Here is a 15,000-nt window from a genome sequence, read left to right on the forward strand (position 1 = left end):
AGAAGCATCAAGAAATATGGACCAATAGGCTTTCTACAATTACTTCCATTCAATACCCATTGTTTCGTGTTCTGTCTTGTGTTTGAATTTAATACCCATTCAATACCCATTGTTTCGTGTTCTGTCTTGTGTTGGAATTTAATACCCATTGTTGAAAGTTCGTTTTTCACCTCATCCACCTCAGCCAAATGTAGATATAAACCTCGAAGATGTGTAAGCTCTATTCAGTTTCAGTTGTGTGTTTGTAAACTAAAGTCTTTGAAAATGTAATAAGTTTTACGAAACGCGCTCAAGTGTCGCGTCAGACTAGAAATAAAAATGAATTTTGGAGAATTGATCTTTGAATTACCATCAACAGTGAAAAGAAACGTAAGAAAGATAGAGAAAATTCGTGTTAGAATTATTAATCTTAATTTTTCGGTCATATATATATATATATATATATATATATATATATATATATATATATATATATATATATATATATATATATAATACTCGTACCTTGAAAAGTTATGGTAATACTGAGGTAAAGAGAGGAGACAAGTCCCGTTACTTGGAACAAAATAATTGCTAATTTGTCGTGGAAAAAAATGTATTAAATTATTTCTTTTCGCGGAAACGTTAATTTTTGTTGTTTTAGTTCTCTGGAATAAGAGAATCGAACGTTTATCTCTCGGTAACAAGAGAATAAAACTTTTTTTTTCTCATCAACGTTTCTTAGGGAAACACAAAAGTCAGTTTTCTCTCGCGAACAAGAGAATATACAAAATTTCCCTTGGTATTAAAAGAATAAAACCTATTTTTTTTCTCTCTCCACAAAATTAAACTACCGTTCCACTCTCGTGTAACGAGAGGAAACGTTTTTCTCAAAATATACTACAGTAAATGAACTCATATGAGCATAACAGAACAGTTGAAGCAGCAGTAGTTTTAGCATCGGCACAGGAGGACAACTACGCTGAGTGCGACCCCCACGCCGACCACTGCCACACTGGCCAGCGAAGCCAGGCTCCGCCCACTTGTATTCGTCTGCATGGCTGCCGGGTGCTGCCCTGCCAGACACACGACCAATGGTTAATATGGCGTACAAATATATACATAAATATGTATGAATAAAATGCATAAATACTATAATATATAAATGGGTTAATGCAATATATAGACCCCCTATACTGAACAGTATTCTAACATTATATAATAACACAAACATCTGAAAAGGCTGCGGAATTCAGCTCAATAAAATCATCAGTACAAACAGCCCGTCCTCCAAAAATGGGGAGGTAAATGTACACAGCCCCATAAGTGCAATTATGTACTATGTATGACAGTCAAGAATTGTACTTATTTACACTTTGTAGTAAATCGTACTGTCTAATATATTGTGGATATTTGAATTCACTTAAATAGCTGAATAGAAAACCACGACCTAACCTGACCGTCTTAGTTTGTGAAGATAAGCATTTTATTGCATCTTAATTATAACTACTACTTAAACTATAGCTATATTGATATTACAGTTTTGTCAAACAAATAAAACAAAACTTAAATATTTCAATAAATTGTAAAGTACCTCAGGATATTTTAAAATTTTGTATAAAATCTCTATTGTTTAATAAAAGTGAAAAGGAAAATCCTAATATTTAAAATTTGTTATGGCAACTGAACTTTATAATTTCATCTTAAAATTTCAAGTGTCCTAACAGAAAACGAGGAGATTTAAATCGGGGGAGGGGGTTGAGTAAATGTAACAGCCCCATAAGTGCAATTATGTACTATGTATAACAGTCAGGAAATGTACTGTCAATTCGGAGGATGGGTTGGTACAAATGGGTGGTCTTTGACAAACCGCCGGCTTCCTGTCCTCGTCGAGAGATAGCGGCCCTCAGATAAATAATTTTGGTATAATTATGCCATTATTGCCCTTAATTATTATATTAAGGTATGGGCCGTCACTAGTACAGAACAAATCCACAAGGGCCGTGACGAGGATTCGAACCTACATCCGAGATCATCACTAGTACAGAGGTAAGGTAATGATCAGGAGAAAACACTAAGCCATTACGAGTATATGGTACTTGGGTACGAGGACAAGGATTCAGCATGAAGGTCATAGCAAGGTGGAACAAGGTCGTTAGGTGGTGTGAGAGACAGTGAGGAGGTTATCTTCTTCTTGAGGTTATCTTGAGATGATTTCGGGGCTTTAGTGTCCCCGCGGCCCGGTCCTCGACCAGACCTCCACCCCCAGGAAACAGCCCGTGACAGCTGACTAACACCCAGGTACCTATTTTACTGCTAGGTAACAGGGGCATAGGGTGAAAGAAACTCTGCCCATTGTTTCTCGCCGGCGCCTGGGATCGAACCCAGGACCACAGGATCACAAGTCCAGTGTGCTGTCCGTTCGGCCGACCGGCTCCCATCAACAGGAGAGGTTGAAGGTCATCGTTAAAGTATCATGACAGCAGGAAGGCGACTCCTATTTCTCCGACTTGTGTGTGTAAAGTCTCTCCTCTCCTTGTTTAGTTAGCCTACGCGGCCTCCTGTCCATTAAGTTAACCCACTAAGTCTTCTGTCTATTGTTACACTACCCGGCTCCGCCTCGTAAAGCAGTTAAGTTGTCCCAAACATTGCGCTCTCGTTAAACCAACTCTCCAAACTGCCTCTCTGACGAACACAACAGCAGCAGCAGCAACATGAAAAGTGTCCTCTGGTATAGCGGGATTTGGGGGTCCTTCTTATCCTGTATGAAACAAGGCTGCAGCTGTACCAACTATTTGCCAGCACAGTGTATTGACTTGTACGCTGACTGACAGTTGAGTGGCGGGACCATAGAGCCGAAGCTCAACCCCCTCACAGGTACAACTAGGTGAGTGTGGGACACCCTCACACCTACACCCTGCCACTAAGCTTCGTAATCGACGCTAAATGGGACTAATTAACACCTTTCAAATTGCCTTGTTTACATGCCAGGGTGATTCAAACGGTGTGGGGGTCCTGTGCATAGTATCATGACGTCACTGTTGATAGGGAAACCCCTCCCCCCATACGAACAGAGAGAGAGAGAGAGAGAGAGAGAGAGAGAGAGAGAGACAGAGACAGAGACAGAGACAGAGAGAGAGAGAGAGAGAGAGAGAGAGAGAGAGAGAGAGAGAGAGAGAGAGAGAGAGAGAGAGAGAGAGAGAGAGAGACAGAGACAGAGACAGAGAGAGAGAGAGAGAGAGAGAGAGACCAAAAAAATCACTTTCTTTCCGACTCTCCGCTCATGAATATAATCAACATACATCAGCGGTCTGCAAGCTTCGGTGAGACATCAAGAATTCATAAGGAGAACAGGTTTTATCAGAGGCCGCGCAGCCCCTTGTGTCTTGCACACGCAATGGATTGCAACACGCATGGACGTATACACGCGCACGCACACACACGCACATGAATGCATTAGGCAGTGATGTGGTGGAGGCTGACTCCATACACAGTTTCAAATGTAGACATGATAGAGCCCAATAGGCTCAGGAACCTGTACACCTATTGATTGACGGTTGAGAGGCGGGACCAAAGAACCAGAGCTCAACCCCCGCAAGCACAATTAGGTGAGTACACACACACACACACGAGAGTAAGGGGAGATATGATAACCGCCTACAAAATTCTCAGGGGAATTGACAGAGTAGACAAAGACAAACTCTAAAGAGTTCAATCACGGGTGGAAGACGAACAAGGGGACACAGGTGGAAACTGAGTACTCAAATGAGCCACAGAGACGTTAGAACGAATGTTTTCAGTGTCAGAGTAGTTAACAGGTGGAATGCATTAGGCAGTGATGTGGTAGAGGCTGACTCCATACACATTTTCAAATGTAGATATGATAGAGCCTAATAGGTTCAGGAACCTATTCTCCTGTTGATTGACAGTCGAGAGGCGGGACCATAGAGCCGAAGCTCAACCTCCGCAAGCACAACTAGGTGAGTACACATGACCACAGCACAGTTCTTGGCTATTGTTGTTGTTGTTTAAGATTCGCTACTGGGAACAAAAAGTTCCAAGTAGCACGGGCTATGGTGAGCCCGTAGTGGACTTTTTATTAGTTCTTGGCGTTGCTGCCATTTCAAGCTCTTGGTCGTCACTAGGCCATCTGGAGTTGGCCAGACCCCCCTTGTCTTGTGTCCTCATCTGGCGCTCTACAGAGCCGCTTGTTCTCCCGCACCCCCAAATAACCTAGAGCCTTCAAGACCGCATAACGGGGTGAGAATAGCTTGAGCTACCATGTCCCTTTGTGTGTATTTTACCTCAATAAGTATTAGTAGTCATCCATCAGTCTCAGGAGACTATGGAGTTGCGCTCTGGTTGTCGGTCTGGAGTGGCCTCACCAGGGCGCAAAGCCAAGGTTGGTTGATTCGGGGGAGAAGCTGTTAGCCTCAATAAACTTATTTCAATTTCAATTTCGCATCAACTTGACGTTCCATATAAGTCTTGGGGCCTTGTGGTATCTGACACTCGACAGAATTCCTGCTACCTAGTGACTCTGCAACCCGTTCTCGCAAATTTAATAAGTCAATATTGACTTATTAGTTGCGTGCATAGGTGACATACTAAACATAATAGTTTCCCTTGAAAAGCTTCATAGAAAACACCGACCTTACCTAACCTACTTAGTATGTTAAAATAAGCATCTTATAGCTTCGTAATTACAATTGTTACTTAACCTATTATAGGTATAGGTTAGGTAATAATTGTAATTACGAAGCAATAAGATGCTTATCTTAACATACTAAGTAGGTTAGGTAAGGTCGGTGTTTTCTATGAAGCTTTTCAAGGGAAACTATTGTTAAGTATGTCACCTATGCACATATTTAATAAGTCAATATTGACTTATTAAATTTGCGAGAACGGGTTGGACTCTAGTGTCGTCTGGTCCACTGACGCTATGACCACAGAGAGTCAAAGACTCTCTGACTCTCTCTCTTATATATATTCCAGCGCCTTAAAATGATTCGCCCAAGGAAACCATTAGTTACTGACGGGCTTGTAGCCAACGCCGCTTACACACCCATGAAGAATGGTGATGCAGAGACCCGCTGCTACTTGGGGATGTACGAACACGTCGCACGGCTACTGTATAAGAAGCACGCAACGGCACCGAATTGCTAGAGCGTCTCCAACAACGCTTTGAGATAAATGTTTGGCAAGGACCCGGGGATCTGTAGTGATTTAATACGCTTGATAAAGGTCGGTTGTTGTACGATGTTGATCGAACCTGATAAAACCCGAGACAGAGGAAGACGGAGAAAGACGGAGAAGGAAGACAGTGAAGGAGGAAGGGGGGGAGGGAGAGTGGTGGCCGGGTGTTCACCAATGATGGACGGTATAGGTTAAGTAATAATTGTAATTAAGAAGCAATAAGATGCTTATCTTAACATACTAAGAAGGTTAGGTGAGGTCGGTGTTTTCTATGAAGCTTTTCAAGGTAAGCTAAAATATTCACAATCAATTAGTATGTCACATATGCACTTATTAAATAAGCCAATATTGACTAAAAGCAAGTGCGAGAACGGGTTGCAGAACACTTAACTCCAAGCTAACCAGATGTCCCAATACACACCCACGGGGAAGAGAGAGATTTAGAACAACCATAGAGAGAGATTTACACAACCGGAGAAGAGAGATTTACACAACAGGAGAGAGATTTACACAACCGGAGAAGAGAGATTTACACAACCGGAGAAGAGAGATTTACACAACCGGAGAGAGATTTACACAACCGGAGAAGAGAGATTTACACAACCGGAGAGAGATTTACACAACCGGAGAGAGATTTACACAACCGGAGAAGAGAGATTTACACAACCGGCAAGTGGTTGTCGAGGCAAACAAACTGCGGGACTAATTAATGCTAATTACCAGCAGGGGTTAATGAGCCAACACAATGAGAGTTGTGTTGACGAGATCTATATTGACAAACAAAAATGATTCTGTAAGTAAATAACCATGTAACACACCTAGACTCACAACCCTGAACAGTAAGACTCACAACCCTGAACAGTAAGACTCACAACCTTGAACAGTAAGACTCACAACCTTGAACAGTAAGACTCACAACCCTGAACAGTAAGACTCACAACCTTGAACAGTAAGACTCACAACCTTGAACAGTAAGACTCACAACCTTGAACAGTAAGACTCACAACCCTGAACAGTAAGACTCACAACCCTGAACAGTAAGACTCACAACCCTGAACAGTAAGACTCACAACCCTGAACAGTAAGACTCACAACCCTGAACAGTAAGACTCACAACCCTGAACAGTAAGACTCACAACCCTGAACAGTAAGACTCACAACCTTGAACAGTAAGACTCACAACCCTGAACAGTAAGACTCACAACCCTGAACAGTAAGACTCACAACCTTGAACAGTAAGACTCACAACCTTGAACAGTAAGACTCACAACCTTGAACAGTAAGACTCACAACCCTGAACAGTAAGACTCACAACCCTGAACAGTAAGACTCACAACCCTGAACAGTAAGACTCACAACCTTGAACAGTAAGACTCACAACCTTGAACAGTAAGACTCACAACCTTGAACAGTAAGACTCACAACCCTGAACAGCAAGACTCACAACCCTGAACAGTAAGACTCACAACCCTGAACAGTAAGACTCACAACCCTGAACAGTAAGATTCACAACCTTGAACAGTAAGACTCACAACCTTGAACAGTAAGACTCACAACCTTGAACAGTAAGACTCACAACCTTGAACAGTAAGACTCACAACCTTGAACAGTAAGACTCACAACCTTGAACAGTAAGACTCACAACCCGCTCGCGAGAAACGTCCACGGAAAAGGAGCAAGAATTCCTGGCAGTGTTGTGAGTGTGTATCCATGTATCCATGTATCCATGTATCCATGTGTGTATCCTGGACGAGGTACTCAAGCCAGCACACAGCTGGCTTGAGTACCTCGTCCAGGCGAGGTGTGTGTCCTTCGTTAGTGCTGGGGAGGTGTAGGTGTGTCGCGGTCCTCGACGGTGGAACGGGCGTCTCAGAGGGGTGGGACGGGGTCTTAGAAGGTGGGACGGGGGTCTCAGAGGGTGGGACGGGGTCTCAGAGGGTGGGACGGGGTCTCAGAGGGTGGGACGGGGTCTTAGAAGGTGGGACGGGGTCTCAGAGGGTGGGACGGGGGTCTCAGAGGGTGGGACGGGGGTCTTGGAGGGTGGGACGGGGTCTCAGAGGGTGGGACGGGGTCTCAGAGGATGGGACAGGGGGTCTCAGAAGGTGGGACGGGGGCCAGGAAGGGGAAGGGACAGCCACTACATCTAGTAATCATGTGGGACAACTTGGGAAGCCACTGTAACTGTGCAGCATTTGGAAGGGAAAATGAGGACAAGGAGCCAACACAACCACCACCACCACAATCGTCACCACCATCACCATCATTACCAGCACCATCTTCCCTACCCTTCACCAGGTGACCAGAATGAAGAGACAACGTAGAATGCTCACAGAAGACAAGGAAGAATGCACAGAACTAAACACAACGTGTTATCAGATCTTTACACAAGAGCCAGCGTAGAGACCAGGTTTGCGAGAGGAAAAGTAGGAAGAAACACTGGATGACATATAGTAGTCAGTGCAGAAGAGGTTGAAACCCACCTGGAGGATTTAGACGCAACAGAATCATCATTAGATGCAATAACATCAACAATATTCAACAAAGGAGAAGAGACAAGAAACATTGAACAATACAGATCAGTCTTACTGGCAATTATTGTGCAAAGTGCTGGAAAAAAATCACATTTAATTAGTTGAATAGTTGGACGGGATAAATTTTGTATCAAAAGAGCAACATTTAGACGAGGAAGGTCGTGCCTGACAAATTTAATGGTGTTCTATGATAAGGTTTTTAAAATAAGATAAGAAAAAAGGAAGGCTGGGTAGAATGTACTTTTCCCAGACTGTCAAAAAGCTTCAGATACGGTTCCTCGTGACCGGCCGGTGTTGAAGACAGAGCAGCAGACTGGGGTGACCGGGAAGATACTCAACTGGGGTAAGAGACCACTCAAAACGGCAGAAAAACAGTCACAGTCATAGACGAGGTTTTTAGCTGGAGGGAAGTAACAATTAGGTCCCCTACGGGTCGGTCATGGGTCCCCTACGGGTCGGTCATGGGTCCCCTACGGGTCGGTCATGGGTCCCCTACGGGTCGGTCATGGGTCCCCTACGGGTCGGTCATGGGTCCCCTACGGGTCGGTCCTGGGGGTCCCCTATGGGTCGGTCCTGGGGGTCCCCTACGGGTCGGTCCTGGGGGTCCCCTACGGGTCGGTCCTGGGGGTCCCCTACGGGTCGGTCCTGGGGGTCCCCTACGGGTCGGTCCTGGGGGTCCCCTACGGGTCGGTCCTGGGGGTCCCCTATGGGTCGGTCCTGGGTCCCTTACGGGTCGGTCATGGGTCCCCTACGGGTCGGTCATGGGTCCCCTACGGGTCGGTCATGGGTCCCCTACGGGTCGGTCATGGGTCCCCTACGGGTCGGTCATGGGTCCCCTACGGGTCGGTCATGGGTCCCCTACGGGTCGGTCATGGGTCCCCTACGGGTCGGTCATGGGTCCCCTACGGGTCGGTCATGGGTCCCCTACGGGTCGGTCATGGGTCCCCTACGGGTCGGTCATGGGTCCCCTACGGGTCGGTCATGGGTCCCCTACGGGTCGGTCATGGGTCCCCTACGGGTCGGTCATGGGTCCCCTACGGGTCGGTCATGGGTCCCCTACGGGTCGGTCATGGGTCCCCTACGGGTCGGTCATGGGACCCCTACGGGTCGGTCATGGGTCCCCTACGGGTCGGTCATGGGTCCCCTACGGGTCGGTCATGGGGGTCCCCTACGGGTCGGTCATGGGGGTCCCCTACGGGTCGGTCATGGGGGTCCCCTACGGGTCGGTCATGGGTCCCCTACGGGTCGGTCATGGGGGTCCCCTACGGGTCGGTCCTGGGGGTCCCCTACGGGTCGGTCATGGGGGTCCCCTACGGGTCGGTCATGGGGGTCCCCTACGGGTCGGTCCTGGGGGTCCCCTACGGGTCGGTCCTGGGGGTCCCCTACGGGGCGGTCCTGGGGGTCCCCTGCGGGTCGGTCATGGGGGTCCCCTACGGGTCGGTCATGGGGGTCCCCTACGGGTCGGTCATGGGTCCCCTACGGGTCGGTCATGGGTCCCCTACGGGTCGGTCATGGGTCCCCTACGGGTCCTAATTTATGAGAACGACCTGCCCGAGGGAGTGAAGTCGTTCATGCCAATGTTTACAGACGGTACAAGGCTCATGAGGAAAGTAAAAACTGGGAACTGCACAAAGTTACAGAAGGGCCTTGACAAACTACAGGAATGACAAACAAATGGTTGCTAGAGTTTACTCTCAACAAGTGTAAGGTAATTAAGATAGGGCAAGAAGAACTGAAACCGGAAAGTAACCCATTATAAGAGTAAGAAGACAATAGGAGTCGGAGAGAGTAGAGAACATGGGAGTGGACATAATTCTAACACTATCTCCTATCTCCTAGGAGCCGGTCGGCCGAGCGGACAGCACACTGGACTTGTGATCCTGTGGTCCCGGGTTCGATCCCAGGCGCCGGCGAGAAACAATGGGCAGAGTTTCTTTCACCCTATTACCCTGTTACCTAGCAATAAAATAGGTACCTGGGTGTTAGTCAGCTGTCACGGGCTGCTTCCTGAGGGTGGAGGCCTGATCGAGGACCGGGCCGCGGGGACACTAAAGCCCCGAAATCATCTCAAGATCGGGTAATGGAACTAAATGTCGCAACCCAAGAGCATAGAAGAAACAGAGAGGGAGGATATGATCACAACATACAAGATACTGGGGGGATAAAGTGGACGTCTTCAATTTGAGAGAAAATAGAACGAGTGGAATACACTGAAAGAAGTTGTGGAAGCCACCTCCATCCACAACTTCAAGACCAGATTCGACAAATAATTTGATCATCAAAATAGTTGAGTTGTACCACAACGAGGACAACACGGCTGGCAGGCGGGGGCTCAGGAGCTAGATCTCACTTCCGTCGTGTCGGAAGTGAGGTCGGTGTTTTCTAAGAAGCTTTTCAAGGTAAACTAAAATATTCACAATCAATTAGTATGTCACATATGCACTTATTAAATAAGCCAATATTGACAGTAAGCAAGTGCGAGAACGGGTTGCGTCTTCTTGAGGTTATCTTGAGATGATTTCGGGGTTTTTAGTGTCCCCGAGGCCCGGTCCTCAACCAGGCCTCCACCCCCAGGAAGCAGCCCGTGACAGCTGACTAACACCCAGGTACCTATTTTACTGCTAGGTAACAGGGTAATAGGGTGAAAGAAACTCTGCCCATTGTTTCTCGCCGGCGCCTGGGATCGAACCCGGGACCAGAGGATCACAAGTACAGCGTGCTGTCCGCTCGGCCGACCGGCTCCGCAAATAATTTGAAAGGTAGAAATTAGAAAGGTAGGTAGAAATGTGCGTAGACACAGTTAGGTAAGTACTCTTAGATATGGTAAACACCACCCCCACCCCCCCCACCACCACCCCCTCACCCCCAACCCCCCCACCACCACCCCCCCACCCCCCCCCCCCACCCCCTCACCCCCAACCCCCCCCCCCCCACCACCCCCTTACCCCCACCCCCCCCACCACTATCCAAAACACTAATTCGTCTCGCGTCTTTTGAAAGAGATTATCAAGATGGATTAACCGCAGGGATGGAAAAACTGTGATGGAGTCGGGGACGGAGGGAGACAGACTCATCCATTCATCTCCCCCCCCCCCCCACCCACCCCCACACCCCCCCCCCCCCACCCCCCCGGGGACACCCAGATGAATAGGACCTTTACTGTTTTTACACACCAGTGTAATGTCCCCTCACAGCCCAGGCTAATTGGTGGGGGAGGGTGTTGTGAGGTGGGGGAGGGTGTTGTGAGGTGGGGGAGGGGTGTTGTGAGGTGGGGGAGGGGTGTTGTGAGGTGGGGGAGGGGTGTTGTGAGGTGGGGGAAGGTGTTGTGAGGTGGTGGAGGGGTGTTGTGAGGTGGGGGAAGGTGTTGTGAGGTGGTGGAGGGGTGTTGTGAGGTGTGGGAGGGAGTTGTGAGGTGGGTGGAGGGTGTTGTGAGGTGGGGGAGGGTGTTGTGAGGTGGGGAGGGTGTTGTGAGGTGGGGGAGGGTGTTGTGAGGTGGGGGAGGGTGTTGTGAGGTGGGGGAAGGTGTTGTGAGGTGGGGAGGGTGTTGTGAGGTGGTGGAGGGGTGTTGTGAGGTGGGGAAGGGTGTTGTGAGGTGGGGGAGGGTGTTGTGAGGTGGTGGAGGGGTGTTGTGAGGTGGTGGAGGGTGTTGTGAGGTGGTGGAGGGGTGTTGTGAGGTGGGGGAAGGTGTTGTGAGGTGGTGGAGGGGTGTTGTGAGGTGGGGAGGGAGTTGTGAGGTGGGTGGAGGGTGTTGTGAGGTGGGGGAGGGTGTTGTGAGGTGGGGGAGGGTGTTGTGAGGTGGTGGAGGGTGTTGTGAGGTGGGGGAGGGTGTTGTGAGGTGGGGGAAGGTGTTGTGAGGTGGGGAGGGTGTTGTGAGGTGGTGGAGGGGTGTTGTGAGGTGGTGGAGGGGTGTTGTGAGGTGGTGGAGGGTGTCGTGAGGTGGGGGGGGTGTTGTGAGGTGGGGGAGGGTGTTGTGAGGTGGGGGAGGGTGTTGTGAGGTGGGGGAGGGTGTTGTGAGGTGGGGGAGGGTGTTGTGAGGTGGTGGAGGGTGTTGTGAGGTGGTGGAGGATGTTGTGAGGTGGTGGAGGGTGTTGTGAGGTGGTGGAGGGTGTTGTGAGGTGGTGGAGGGTGTTGTGAGGTGGTGGAGGGAGTTGTGAGGTGGTGGAGGGTGTTGTGAGGTGGTGGAGGGTGTTGTGAGGTGGTGGAGGGTGTTGTGAGGTGGTGGAGGGAGTTGTGAGGTGGTGGAGGGTGTTGTGAGGTTGGGGAGGGTGTTGTGAGGTGGGGGAGGGTGTTGTGAGGTTGGGGAGGGTGTTGTGAGGTGGTGGAGGGTGTTGTGAGGTGGTGGAGGGTGTTGTGAGGTGGTGGAGGGTGTTGTGAGGTTGGGAAGGGAGTTAGACACCTGCTACGGGCTGCTTCCCGGGGTGTGTGTAACAAAAAGATGGGCCTGGTCGAGGACCGGGCCGCGGGAACGCTAAGCCTCGAAATCATCTCAAGATAACCTCAAAAAGGAGGGTAATTGGCGGTCATTGGTGGGGGTGGGGGGGGGGGCGGGGGGTCGTTTGAGGGTGGTTGTGGTCTTGAGCCCTCAAATTTAACCGGGGCCCAGGAGCTAAAGCTCGCTCGCCGTAAAACACTCTCCCCCCCCCCCCTCCGGCGCCCTGATGTATATCCGCCCAATTGTTTCACTGGCAAGTAATGTATCAACCATCGGACGAGATCCAAAACTTTATTCCTTGGCCGTCAAATGGAACTGGGATTTCTCCTCTTCCCTCCTTATTTGCTTATCTTACCTACCATCTCTTGTTCCCTTCCTCCCTTATACCGGAAGCCGGCCGGCCTAGCTGACAACACGCTGGAATTGTGATCCTGTGGTCCCGGGTTCGATCCCGGGCGCCGGCTAGAAACTATGGGCAGAGTTTCTTTCATCCTATGCCCCTGTTACCTAGCAGTAAAATAGGTACCTGGGTGTTAGTCAGTTGTCACGGGCTGCTCCCTGGGGGTGGAGGCCTTGTCGAGGACCGGGCCGCGGGGACACTAAAGCCACGAAATCATCTCAAGATAAGATACCGACCATTACCACCGCCTGCTTCATGTCTAGCAATCCTTCCCTCTGGCCTACGACATATAAGACCATGGCTGCCATATTGGTCTGGCGAAACATTGCCCGAGGCGGAATTAGTGATAGCCAACAGGAAGTCCCCAGCATGAGGAGCTTGTAGTTAGTACATATATGCACTAAGTACATATATGTACTATACGAGGTCTCACCTTTATTAGACCTAGGATGGTCAAGTTAGGTTTTATTTGCAACATCAATACACAAACAAATGTCAAACAATTTTGTCCCAATTTTTCAATTTGGACAAAAAGGTTAAAAGTAATTCAACAGTACACAATTATTTTGGTACTAATATAAGTATATAATCAGCAGTAAGCATATTTAAGGTATACATTGTCAAAGACTCGTACTCTTAAAGACTAATCACCATTAAAGTTTATATGCATTAAGGTAACTCACCATTAAGACAACATTAAGAGTACTCACCATTAAGACAACATTAAGAGTACTCACCATTAAGACAACATTAAGAGTACTCACCATTAAGAATCCGCAACTTGTCCTCTTAAAAAGAACGTCGCTTTTGGCCGTTTGCCCGTATGGCCGAATTTGGACGTAATTTGAAAATGAAAAAAAAAATGAAAATAAATTTGGGATTTTTTTTTTCAACAACAGTAAGTTAAGGGTCCTCTGATAGGTTAGGTGGGCAGGAAATTCTCATAAAGTTACAAAACGTTATGAAAAACGTTAATTTAAAGTGTACTCTCATAACCTCTGCGCGTACGCCGGACGACTCAAACAGAAAACGGAACAGAACGTCACTTTTGTGAGTCGATTTCATTTCAAATTACGTCCAAATTTGGCCATAGTGCGCATACCAGCCAAAAGTGACGTTATTTTTAAGAGGACGGGTTGGATGCACACTCACCACTCAGGGTACTCACCATTGAGGACATGGAGCATGACGGAGGCGTCCTCACCATTAGAGGGGCGGCAGGTATACTTGCCGGAGTCAGAGGCCTCAGCGTTCTTCACCAGCAGGTGACTGACGGTGTTGTGGCCGGACTGGGTCACCACCACCACGCCCCCCATCACCTCGTAGTCGATGACCTGCAGGACGAACACCTGGTTAGCTGTCAGGTCTCTCTCCTCGCCTCCTAACACCACTACCAACCCCCCTCCTCTTGTAGGCTGTTACCACCCTCTTGTAGGCTGTTACCACCCTCTTGTAGGCTGTTACCACCCTCTTGTAGGCTGTTATCACCCTCTTGTAGGCTGTCACCCTCCTCTTGTAGGCTGTTACCACCCTCTTGTAGGCTGTTATCACCCTCTTGTAGGCTGTCACCACCCTCTTGTAGGGTGTCACCCTCCTCTTGTAGGCTGTCACGCTCCTCTTGTAGGCTGTCACCCCGTGATTACATTTATTAAAAGAGCTTATATACGAGAATGGGAATGTTAGACTCTAGTGTTGTTATTGTGACAACCTCGTAGCGCTTCGCAGCTCATAAGACTATTGAACGATTATAAGCAAAGCCGCCGCGTCTGTTGAAAGATCAACAGGTTTCGCAAGTGTGTGTGTGTCTATATGTCTGATGAATCCCCGTCCTGGATGAGAGGAAGGTCCGCTACCTTAACAACTCACTCTCACTCTCACTCTCACTCTCACTCTCTCTCTCTCTCTCTCTCTCTCTCGGTGTCAACCACACTAGGGAGATTGCAGAATGCTTGCAGAGTGACCTGCAAGGGCTTGCAGAATGACCCAAAACGTCGACAAAGCGGGTTCCGAACCCCCTTCACACCATCCAAATACTCATTGCTGCTGAGAGATGGCCCCGATACGCCACCATAACCCTTCGGAACTTGTTGGAAATTCCTCGAGTATAAATTGCTCTCAGAATCGCCATGAATTCTGGAAATTGCTGAAGTGTTGATGGGAGATATTGCAAATAATGAGAAGTCTGAGGCTGAGGTGGATTTTACGACGTAGTGTGTGGATGTGAAGGGGTGTGTGGCTTGTGGTTGGGGAGGTGTGTGGGGTGGTGTGGATATGCCTTGGTGTGGGGGCTCCTCTCCCTCTCTCTCTCTCACTCTGTCTCTCCTCTCCCTCTCACTCTCTCCTCTATACTTAACGACAGCCTTTATTTCACCTCCCCACACACCCCATCACCCTCCCCCCCCCTCATCACGACCCCATCAAGCGTCCCCCCCCACAACTACCACCCCCATCATTGCTTAAAC

At 48.6% G+C, this 15,000-nt stretch overlaps 1 protein-coding gene across 3 annotated transcripts in view; it reads right to left on the bottom strand.

Moving 5' to 3' along the window:
- Positions 1-815: 815 nt before the first annotated feature.
- The window catches only part of LOC123773324 (immunoglobulin superfamily member 10), a 398,237-nt gene continuing 384,052 nt past the window's right edge, over positions 816-15,000 (bottom strand). For 2 of the 3 annotated variants that reach the window (XM_069321998.1, XM_069321997.1), the window contains 2 exons: positions 13,707-13,872; positions 816-1,050 (listed from right to left, as the gene is read on the bottom strand). In XM_069321998.1, the coding sequence (XP_069178099.1) occupies positions 830-1,050; positions 13,707-13,872 (387 nt within the window). In that variant the 3' untranslated portion in view covers positions 816-829. Of the gene's footprint in view, positions 1,056-13,706; positions 13,873-15,000 lie in introns of all 3 variants that reach the window. The other variant, XM_069321999.1, reaches the window with a different exon arrangement.

Source organism: Procambarus clarkii, chromosome 10 (genome assembly GCF_040958095.1).
Source record: "Procambarus clarkii isolate CNS0578487 chromosome 10, FALCON_Pclarkii_2.0, whole genome shotgun sequence".
In the NCBI taxonomy this organism is placed as follows: domain Eukaryota; kingdom Metazoa; phylum Arthropoda; class Malacostraca; order Decapoda; family Cambaridae; genus Procambarus; species Procambarus clarkii.